The sequence below is a fragment of the Cucumis melo genome, chromosome 4 (assembly GCF_025177605.1).
Source record: "Cucumis melo cultivar AY chromosome 4, USDA_Cmelo_AY_1.0, whole genome shotgun sequence".
In the NCBI taxonomy this organism is placed as follows: Eukaryota; Viridiplantae; Streptophyta; class Magnoliopsida; order Cucurbitales; family Cucurbitaceae; genus Cucumis; species Cucumis melo.
The window spans coordinates 4119693-4132242 of NC_066860.1; the positions used below are offsets into that span (position 1 = coordinate 4119693).

At 33.1% G+C, this 12550-nt stretch overlaps 1 protein-coding gene across 1 annotated transcript; it reads right to left on the reverse strand.

Moving 5' to 3' along the window:
- Nucleotides 1-7645: 7645 nt before the first annotated feature.
- LOC103504022 (aldehyde oxidase GLOX1-like) lies at nt 7646-9235 on the reverse strand. Its single transcript, XM_008468445.2, has one exon. It carries the CDS (start codon nt 9188-9190, stop codon nt 7646-7648), a length of 1545 nt encoding a protein of 514 aa, XP_008466667.2. The 5' UTR covers nt 9191-9235.
- Between the last annotated feature and the right edge of the window lie 3315 nt (nt 9236-12550).

Consider the following 12550-nt stretch of genomic DNA (forward strand, 5'->3'; position numbering starts at 1 on the left):
AAGAATATTTGTCATTTTCTTATCCGTTTTGGTTTCATATTGGAATAAATATGAATTAGTTTCCGAAAAGAGAAAAATTATCCTCAAACTATAAAAGAAAATTCAATTCAAACACAAATGATAGTGATAAGAAGGAAATGAAATGAAGTTGATAAATACAAATATATGTTTTTTGAACCGTTGATAAACTTTTTTATAGTTCAATACTTGCACAAGAAGGCAACCTTTAATTTGGCTTTGACAAATTCTTTTTTTTCCCCCTCTTAATGCCTCAATTTCCCTTTTTCCTAATTTGATTTAAAATGAAACTGTACATAAAAGAGTTTGGAAGCAGTAAGAATAAGATTATATATGTTACATCATTTCATATAATCATTTGATAAGAACGAGATCTAGCTTGTACATTTTATCGTTTGTTTGATGATTTGATTTATAGATTTGGAGTTAATATTTGATCTATAGATTTGGAGTTAAAAAAACTCCGACTTTTCATTCTATATTTTGATAACGAGTACAATCTTCAATACATAGAAAAGCAAGACGAATAACTCTTGCCCTGACATTAGGTCAATTCTCAAAAGAATATAGACTAGAGAAGTTGATTGTAAAGCTTAATGAGCTTTTAACACCTCCCTACAAATCGATGTCCGTTGTTGCAATAATAATATGCGTTTCTTCTTAAGTTTAAGGAAAGTTTGTAGTAGACAACCGTTTGGTTAGAACATTAGCTATTTGTTTCAAGGCAAGTAGATGACAAACTGTGATCTTTTGTTTTTGGACAAGATCTTGAACAAAGTACATATCTAGTTTAGTAGCTTGGAAATAAGATTTGCACTTAAGCGGACAACACTAAGATTATCACACCACAAAATAGGAAGGTGATTGTAATTTTATACATAAGTCAAATAAGAGGGAACAAATCCATACCATACTTGTGGCAAGAAGAGATAGACATCTATACTCAACTTCAATACTAGATCTAGATATAATGAACTGTTTCTTGGAACACTATGAAACCAAATCAATATTGAGATTTAGTTATTGAATTATTTTGTTCCTTTTAGTAAAACAACTATAAAGATGAAGATCGAAACTCAACATTGTTTAAATGAAAAATCATCTCAATTATTGTCATTGAGCTAAATTTACTTTAATGATTATTAATTTTTTGGTTAAGAGGTCGTGTGTATTACTTTTGTTTTTTAATCTATATATTTGGAGATAATTTGCTACGCTATTCTAATTCTTTGTATCTAAATATATATATATATATATATATATATATATATATATATATATCGGATGAAAATTAAACTTAAGTGAATATATATAATACAACAAATATCATATTTCTTCCATTCCTCTCAATATCAGAAGCTAAGAAGAGTATTATTTGTTCCAGAATTTCAATACAAATTTTGATATCTATTAGTGCACTAACCACAAACAATGATGTTTTCGTTATTTTCTACCCAAATTCCACTTTGAAGATGAGTAAACTCAAAGAAGGGGCAGATATTGATGATCTAATGTGAGCATGTTATTGTTGTTGAACATTAAGACACGGTTGCCTATCAGTTGGAAAGATGTTGTGATTCATCCTTTAATATTTTTTTAGTTACACTCTAGTAATTCTTTTCTACATATACTTAATACAACAATTATCCCATTTCACCTATTGCTCCTGATAATTTATTTGTTAAGTCATCATCATAAATATCAGACGCTATATTTGAGATAATGGATGGGGCATACATATTTTTATGTATATTATATCTTGAACAATTCATTCTGGTGCTTTTGTAAAGAGGCTTTAAATAGTAGGAGTTGTGTTATGGTTTAGTTTTATTTTAGTGATGTAACTATTTCGTTAATGATTGTTAAGTTATTGTAAATTTTTTGTTTTTATCTATTAATTTGATGAAGTGTGTATAGTGTGGTGTGTACTCTTGGGACTCCGAGAGAAATATATTTATATATATGTTTTCGCACTAGACTTACTAGATAATATGTTTTGTATAGTTGAACGTGAGTTTATGTAAATGTAGTTCGATCTCTAATACTTGATTTTATCTACAAGATGTATACGCTTGACTTGAAGAAGTAGTAGAATATGAATGTTTTTTAAGCTAAAATCTCGTAAGAATGCTTATATCTTTAAAGATCTTTAGTTTTCAAGTATGATTTAGTGTTCGAGAGCCTAGAGAGTCTTCTAAGAGATCAATATTCTCTCTATATTCTTGAGTTTTAAATTTCTTCGTCTTCACAATAAAAGAGAACTCTTCTATTTATATAATTTTTTGTGAACGTCTTGGTTTATCCATTGAATTGACGTTTAACCTAGCTATAGCTAATTGAATTTTGGGTCCGATTAACCTTCAAGCTAAATTAAACTTATTTTTGGACTCAGTTGAACTTAGGCTCAAATATTAATATCATATTGAATCAAAACATATGAGATCATCAGAATCTATCTAACTCTTGCCTTCAATTAAGATATATATCCAATCTTATATTTAATAATTATCATTAATTTAAGAAATGACATGATAATTTAGGATTGATATAAAAAAATTTCTCATTCAACGCCATATATAACTCACATTTTTTTTTTCTGATCTTAGAAGTATAGTTTTAATAACAAATATAAAATCATATGAAAGTCGGAATATTAAAATTAAATTAGTCTGTCGAATACCAATGTGGCTCCAAATGCAATGAAAACGAACACAAATTTATAATAAGAATAGATTAAAGAAAAATGATTAATTAGTTAGCTTTGGTTGGTGGAGTGTTACGATCTGAGACACTCGTGGACATAATGTAATTGTAATTATTATTGTTGTTTTCTTTTCTTATAAGATTGATATTTTTATTTTTGGGTAAATGGCAACTCCAGTTAATTAACATATTATCGGTCCTAGTTAAATTACCAATTACAACATACAAATTCAAATTTTATTTTTAACTAAGAAAATTTTTCATAAATATAAACAAACCACTCAAATATTTAGATCCGTGTAACAAAACACATGAAGTTTGTTATTTTTTAAATATTATATATATATATTTTTAAATATTTTCCATCTTTCTTTTCGATTTCTTTCCAACGATCATTTTTTCTTTTGCGATTTTTTTCATCGTTTTTTACAAAAAAAAAAATTGGGATCGTGTATAAAGAATTTTGGAAAAAAAAAATCAAAACAATCGTGTAAAAAAAATAAACGTGTAGATAAGTCTAAACGATCGTGTATAAAAGAATTAAAAAAGTCATTTAGTCAAATCCAAACGATCATAAACAAAGAATCTTGAAAAAATAAAAAAAAAAAATCTAAAAAATGATAGAATTGAAAAAATAAATTGTTTAGCCAAATGTTTATGGCATAGTTGACGAGACATTTTTTGTATTTTCTATTATGAATTTTTTCTATTTTTGAAATTGTTCTATACAGTATAAATATTTTGCCGTTTTGTTATATTTTTGAAAAGACCCTTTTTTAACTATGCCAATCAAACAAATGTTCATATTGGATATCTATATATTCTATCTTACTCATATAGATTGCAGTAGTTTTCATAAATAGAAATGTGCTATATATATATATATATATATATATATATATATATATATATATATATATATATATATATATATATATATATATATATATATATATATATATATATATATATATATATATAACAGTAGTAGTAGTAAATTACAAGAGAGTTAGAGAGTAGCTAAATATTTCTCAAGGGTTAACTTAGAAAAAAAAAGGTGTCATATTCTAGGAGTACAAACTATGTAATTGAATAAATCTTGCTCTATCTCTTGCGGGTCAAGGACTCCTTCTCCTTCCCATTTTCATAGTGAAATCTCTTATTAACAATAGAAAAAGATCCATTTTGTATCATATATAGTAAAGAGATTCATGAGTTTGAGCCAAAGAAGCCAATGACACTCTATCTTTCTCAAATCAATTGCAATTTTTTTCTGTTTACGAGGATATCCCAATAGAACGCCTTCTATTTCTAATAAGCGCCATGAACTAGATCATAATCATTCTCAACGAGTTCATAAAGAAGTGATCTTTGGACAATATAGAATGTAAAGGAGGAAGAGCTTTGGTGCACACATCCACAAAGCTGAGAATGAGATTGAATAGACATAAATTTAATAATAACACATTAATTTAACAACATGATCTCGAATTAAATGACAATTTAACTCGATGTACTTCATGCTCTCACGGATAGAAGTAAATTGTAACATCATTGTTACAAAAAAAAAGTAGAAGAGATGACTACACAAAAGGAGTTGAGTCAACCAGACAAACTCACTAGTTATAGAAACCAAGGCCTTATATTCTGCCTCGACAAATGAAAGAGACATGATGCTCTTCTTCTTGGAATTTCATGAAACAAAGGAGACTCTCTCAAAGAATACATAAAATCCACTAGTTGACTTGTTTAAGTCTAGGTAAGATGCCCAATCAGCATCATAAAAGGTTTTGAGCTTGAACAAGATGAAGTAGTTAGAAAAATGCCTTGGCTTGTAGAAGACTTCCAAGACCTTAACATCGTATGAACAACTTGCAAATCTAGTTGTAATGGCTTAGGAAAAACTGATTAAGTTTATGGACAATAAAAGTCACATCCTAGATGATAAATGGTTAAGTACAAGAGTCTTCCAATAATTAATTTTCAATGAAAATTAGGATCAGCTGATAGAGAATTTTCATCAATACGAATAATTTCCACTACAAGAAATCAAGGTTTTTTTATCGCACAAAAAAGCGTCGGAAGAAACGACGTCGGAAAATACGCTTTATCCTGATGCCATTTTTTACACGTCGAGCAAAACAACATTTTCCGACGTTATGGTGAATAGTGTTGGAAATAACAACTTATCCCGATGCCCCATGCACGCGTCGGGAATTATCAGTCGAAAATTTTCATACATTAATTTTGTCAGATAGATTTTTCCGACGCTTTTCATATATTTTCCGATGCTTTTATGCGTCGAGAGACCTCCATTTTCTTATAGTGTTCATGTGAGGAACCATAGAAAATTAAGATCAAGAATGCTTTGAGGGTAAGAACCTTAAATTTTCAAGTTGCACTGTATAATTTCATTTGGAATGAGTTTGTACACTGAGAGCAATCTCTAACCCTAAAAAGTACATCAATAATACTAAGTCTTTGAGCAAATAAACATCATTAGTTAGAGAAGCACCTACAATGCTATTATATATCATCGATGCAAACAATCAAAACAACGAAAAGTGCACCAGAACCACATAAAAAAAAGGGAGTTATGACACCTAGATTAATTGTTTGAAGCCCTAAGAAAAAAGGGCCATTAGGAAACTCACCAAACCATTGCCTACTCTACCTCTTACGCACAAATATTTGTGAAGTTTACACACTAATTTCTCCCCCTTAGACACAACACACAATTTTGTTTATAACCTACAGGTAGACCCATATACACTCTTCTTCAACAAGATCACCATGCAAAAAAGTAGTATCCACATCCAAGTTAACTGAAGTCCAATTCAAAATAAGTAACCAAGTTAACTAAATCACATTTTAGTATTTTAACAGACAAGCTTCACAACATGAGAAAAAGTTTGATCAACGTAATCAAAACCCTCATCTTGAGTACAACCCTCGGCAACTAAACAAGCTTTATATCTCTTAATTGTATCATTAGCCTTGAACTTCACTTTACAAACCCATTTACAATCATTGAAGTGTTTGCAATAAGGTAAGAATACGATAGATCAAGTGTCCTTAGTTTCCATAACTATTCAACTCATCTTTCATGGCAATACCCCAATGCTCATATGGTGCCACCCGACGATAAAAATTAGGTTAAAAGCTGATGAAATTAATTTGATCAAGACACAAGATTTCTATATGAAGGAGAGAGTTTGTTATAATCCAAATATATCTTTATAAAGAACTTTAGATATTGGAGGAACCAAAAGGTTGTGATTGTAACAAAGTAACAAACTGTAATGAAAATATTTCAAGGATGAATGAGGCTTCAAAGATTAGAAACAAATCAATTCGATGATCTTCTCAAGTATTTTGATGAAAAAGATAGACTCAAGAAATTAGATACCATCACGATAAAGAAAAAACCTATTGTTTTCTATATCATACAAACAATATCACTTCATACTAAGAAAGAAGACGAAATTTAATTTTAAAAAATGAAAGACAAGTTTGTGATTATAACCTATAGCATGAAAGAAACACTTTCATTTTTAATGTATTTTTTAATAACAATTTAGTGTTTGATTTTTAGTTCTAAAAAATTGTGCTGTCACACACTTCTAATTATGATTTCATTTTTTTTTATGCAAATAGTTGAATGTCTAACCAAATTTCTAAAATAGAAACACTATTTATTGGTTGGTGAATTAGATAACCATATGCCTTCTGATATTTGATTTTGAAAACAATATCAACGGAGTTGTGTTCATGGACTTTATTAAAAATAAAGTAGTAAATAAATAAAAAAATTATCAAATAAGACTTAAAATAAAATTTTTAAAATTAATTATCAACCTTTTAGATAAATTTGTATTTCAAGTATTAACTATGATATGACATTTATATATTTTTCTAATATAGAACTGAGGGCAGAGAAGTTTTGGTTTTGTAACAACTATAGAGACGAGGATTAAAACTCAACATCTAATTAAGTGAAAGATCATTAAGCTAAATTTACTTTAATAATTATTAATTTTTTGGCTAAGAGGTTGTCGGTCTGTTACCTTTTTTTTTTTTTTTTAATGGAGATAATTAATTTGCCACACTATTGTAACTCTTGTGTCTATATATTTATACTTGGATGAAAACTAAGTGAATATACATAATACAACAAATATCACATTTCTCCAATTGCTCTCAATATCAGGAGCTAAGAAGAGTGTTATTTGTTCCAGAATTTCAGTACAAATTTTGCTATCTATTAGTGCACTAACCACAAATAACAATGATGTTTTTGTTATTTTCTACCCAAATTCCCCTTTGAGGATGAGTAAACTCAAAAAAGGGCAGATATTGATGATCTAACGAGCATGTGTTGTTGATGAAAATTAAGGTACGGTGCCTATCAGTTGGAAAGATGTTGTACTCATCCTTTAATACATTTTTTAGTTACACTCTTGTAATTCTTGTCTACATATACTTAATACAACAACTATCCCCATTTCACCTATTGCTCCTGATAATTCATTTATTAAGTCATCATCATAAAAATTATAAGCTATATTTGAGATAATGGATGGGCATACATATTTTTATGTATATTATATATTGAATAATTCACTGTAGTGCTTTTGTAAAGAATAAAATAATTATGAAATGAGACCTAAATAACTTGTGGTTGATAAATTTTGAGTTTGAAGTATTAACTGTCATATTACATTTATATATTCTTTTGAAACAGAACTAAGGGCAGAAAAGTTTTGTTTTGTTTGTTGTTTTGTTATCACGATTTCATGCACAAACAGATTTCTAAAAGAATTTGATTGAATTGCAGAAGCTCACGCGTCCGTTCAATCATCAAACTCAACTTTAAGAATCAAAATATGATGAATTAAAAAAAATGAAACAAGAACGTCAATTATCACAGTATTTGGACCCAAATTCCTTCACTTGGAACGCATTGATGAACAACAAATAATATATAAAACCCCGACGGTGCAATATTACCAGAAACAGGAATATTAACCTCAACATCATACATCAGTTCCGGCCATATGGTCGTCGTCACATTGCCACGGCCGACCACCAACAGTCTTTGGTTCATCGAGAATGAGTGGGTATTGAAAGGCGGAGCCAACATGGTGACCGAGATTTTCGTCGGATCCATTTCGTCGATCACCGTAAACTCCACCTTCAACCTCTGTCCATGAAAAACCATGATTTGAGATCTGGGTTCTATTATTGTGGGACGCAAGGCTGCGAATTCAGGGTCAAGATATGGAGGATGAAATGCTTCTAAGCTAAGTTCCGTCGGAAACAGAAAGCCGGAGAAATTGTAACCCGGATGTGGGTTGCTCCCGCCGACGAGAATCCGACCGTCACGAAGTAAGATCGCCGTCGAATGATACATACGAGGGGTAGTACTCGGGTCATTCACTTCGAATCTTGAACCGGGTAGGTTATTGGGTAGGTAAAGAACCGGATTGAGGACCGGATTCCGGGCAAGTTCCCAGCCAGCAGTCCCGAACGATCCGCCGTTGATCAGCAAAACGTTGCCGTTCGGAAGTAACAACATGTCGCCCATAACTCGAGAAAGTGGCATAATCTCAAGGACCCACTTGGGATTTGGACTTGTAATTTTGATTCTTGCGCATGTGTTCAATGCTTCAACGAAAACTCCATTGCGGGCTTTTATATGAGCTCCTTTTGGAGCTCCACCGCACACCATTACCTCGACTTCAAGCAATTTTCCCTGCAAATTCAATGGAAGAATCACCGCTGATCCAGTACTCGGGTAATTCCTCGGATCGCCGCCGGGAATTTTCGGAAAGGTTTTGAGAACCTTATTCTTGGTGTAGTCGAATAAGATCGCTCGATTATTCGCGAAGATGAACAAGCTTCCATCGATATGAAGAAATACAAATGGGTACAAATTGTTTTCGGCATGGCCATCGTTGGTTTGCATCAAGAACGGCAATCTATATGCCTCAGGAACAGAATTAGTCTTCGCCAAAGGCCAATTAAACGCTGCAGGTTTAGGGAAGAATTCATAGCTAAAGCGTTTCCGGCCGCCGATGATGATCTGGCTGCCGTCGGGGAGAATGTGGTTGGTGGCATACCACCGACGGGTGAGTAACCCCATCGGAATCTCTTCCCAATCACAACTTGTGCAAGGTTTAAAGATCCTGACGGTCCGGTCTCCGGCCTTGAAACCGCCGGTTTGAACCAGAGTGCCGTCGCGCATGGCTCCACCAGACGAGCACCACATATCTGTCTGAACGGCGAGTGGCCGGAATGTGTTGGTGGCTACGTCGTACTCGACGGAATGGGCAGTACAGTCGAAGCTGATACGACGTCCATTGTAGGTTCTTGCGCATCTTGCTCCGGGGAACGACAGGTTGGATGGGCCAAAGCCGGTGCCGTCGAACATGATGACACGATCATTGTGGAGTAGCTGCATGTGCATGGCTGAAATGCCGATGGTTCCTTGCAGAAGTTTCCAGTGGCCGGCGGCGGCAGCTTGGGTAAAAGACATGCCGGCAAAGAGCAACGCATGGCAGAAGAACAGAACCACCATTTGCTCAATCATATCTTTTAAAAGAACGGTCTTGGCGGCGATCAAACTAAAGAACAAGAAAGAACCAAGAAGATTCAAAATTAATAGGATAGGTAAAACAAGATTATCCACTAGAGAATTGAAGAAGAAAAAAATAACCAACAACCGATAATACTTCAATCTCCTTTAACGTCTGATCAAAGCTCCAAGTATAGAACTCTGAGTGAATCTCTCAATAAAGTCTCATTCATTCGTGTGGTACGGGAAGTAGAAAGATGATACAGAGGAAAATTCGGGAGGGTATGGGTGCTCTTAGTTTTTACCTCTTATCAGTAAAAGTATTACAGTGAAAATAAACAACTAACTTTATTCTAAAAATAAACACATAATGAAAATGTTAAATTGAGGTCCATTAATGTTGGCCCAAGGTCCACTGTTTGTACTTTATTTATGGTAAATGTAGATAAATGTAACAAATATATATATATATATATATATATATATATATATATATTTTGGGGAGAGGTTGCCCTCACATATGTTTATGTCATCAATTGCCTTCCTTCTCAGGTCACTCACAATGTTTTCCCCTTTGAATGACTAAACGGTTACTCCCCATCTTACTCTAATCTTAAAGTTTTTGGTTGTGCATGTTTTGTGTTATTACATCCTCATGAATATACGAAACTTGAACTTCGTGCTCGTCTATGTTGTTTCAGCTTGGGTTATGATACTGAACATAAAGGATTTTGTTGTTGGGATCCCATCTCTCAATGATTACGTATATCTTGCCATGCAACTTTTTAGGAACATCGTATGTTTTCTAGTCTTTCTTCATTCCATGCATCTTATCTAGTCTTAACCCATTCTTCATTGATCCTTCTACTAACCTATTCCCCATTACTGACTCACCACCCAACACTACACCTTGTCCTCTACCCATATCTGGGCTCACTAAATCCAATCCTATCTTTGTGCTCTCGAATCTTCCATCTACCCCTTGTGAGGAACCTAAATTGGCACCTGTTCGACGATCCACCTGAGTAAGAGAAACTCCTCCTCATCTTAAAGACTACCATTATTTTTTTTTACTATTACGTCTTTAGTTGAATTTTCCTCATATAAGGAAGCCAATACTAACCCCTTGTGGCAGCAAGCAATGGATGAAGAGCTTTAAGCCTTAGAAAAGAATCATACTTGCGACTATGTTGATTTACTTCTTGGAAAGGAACCTATTAGCTGCAAGTGGATTTTTAAAATCAAAATGTACTCTGATGGCTCTATTGAACGATACAAAGCATGACTTATGGCCAAAGGTAATCAGAAATATGACATTAATTATGAAAAAAATGTTTGCTCTAATAGCTCGAATGACGTCTGTTCGCAGTCTTTTAGCCATCGCAGATGTAAAACAATGGTCCCTCATTCAAATGGATGTTTAAAATGTGTTCCTCAATGGAACCCTATCTGAAGATGTCTATATGAAACCACCATCTGATACTACTCCGTTACCTCAGAAAGTATGTCTTCTTTTTCGTGCTCTCTACGATCTCAAACAAGCTCCTCGAGCTTGGTTTGCGACGTTAAGTTCCATTATTATCTAACTTGGGTTCACCTGATTCGACCTTATTTACTCGCCAGACATTTAGTGGTATTATTCTCCTTCTTTTATATGTTGATGGCATGATTATTACACATGATGACCCTTAAGCCATATCTGATTTGTAATGTTACCTGGAAAAACACTTTGAGATGAAGGATTTAGGCACCCTTAACTATTTTCTTGGTCTTGAGATCTCATCCTTGTCTAGTTGTTACTACTTATCTCAAGCAAACTGTGCCTCTTACCTCTTTAGTCGATATGGTATTACTGACTCTACCACATCTTCAACACCTCTGGATCCAAATGTAAGACTCACTCCTTTTGATGGTGTTCCTCTTGATGATCCCACTTTGTATCGACAACTTGTTGGCAGCTTGATTTACTTAACTGTGACCTGTCCAGTATTGCATATGCAGTTCACATTGTTAGTCAATTCATGGCTGCTCTTCATACTATTCACTTTACTGTTGTCTTGCGTATTCTTTGCGATATTCAAGGCATTTTGGGTCATGGTCTACAGTTCTCCTCACAGTCCTATCTAGTTCTCCTTGGATTCTCTAATGCTGATTGGATAGGTGATCCTACTGATAGAAGGTCCATCACTTGTTATTGCTTTTTATTTAAGTGATGCTCTTACTGTAAGAACCATACCTAAATTAAGAACTAAGATGTTAAAATTTTGCTAAGTGTTTTGGATTAGGTAGCTTGAACAAAAGAAGGCGTTTTGAAACAAGGTTTTTGCAAAAAGCAATTGATTTTTAAGATAGTTCGCAAGATAGGTTAAGCAATAGAACTTTAAAGACTCAGTGCTACTTTGTGATTAAGGCGTTACGTGAGAAGAAAGACTAGGCGAGAAGAAGTAAGAAAACTTCTAAAAAATTTCCTATGTTTACTTAATGGGCCATGTATAGAGATTAAGTTAAGCATGATTAGGTTAAACCTTAAGTTTACACATGCCCCACTAAGAGTAGGAGCTGGCCAGCTGATAGAAGTTTAAGGGTGACTAAGCCTGTTTAAGATGTAGTATAAGTAGAGGGTATTAGCCAAGTTATTTAGGAGTGTTATTTTGAAATTTTGGAAAAAGAAGCTAAGGAGTTGAACTATTGGCAATTTGTCTACGAGAGAAAAAGCGGAGGAAGAGTATTTTGGGTTTGAGTAAATCCAGTAGTTTGAGTGTTTTCTTTAAGTATTTGAATGATTTTAAGCATTCTTATGATTCTTTGATGGTTTGAAATGATGATTTCAATTTAAATATTTTTAAAAGAGATTTACATGAAAAGCTTATTTGTTTCAAAGTATGATTTATGTATTTCAAAGCACGACTTGTTTATGAAATGGTGTTCAAACCATTAGTTACTTCCTATCAATAAGCTAACTATTATGTGCACATAACGAGGCAAGGCAACCATGGGGTGAAAGGGGCTACATGGTGATGAGAAGTTGGCTAATACGTTGAAAGGAGTGTATTAAGCTTAGCAGCTTAAGCAATAAGGACGAATTTATATATTCTCGGATGTTGTTGTTACAGTAGTTTAAATGCGAAGTAATGAGACATAGTGTAGAGAATGATTCAGGATCCTTAGTGAAAGGAATGTTGGTAACTAAGGTGTGTTTAGGCAAAATGTTGAATTTATATGATTTGATTATCCAGATGATATGTGATTATG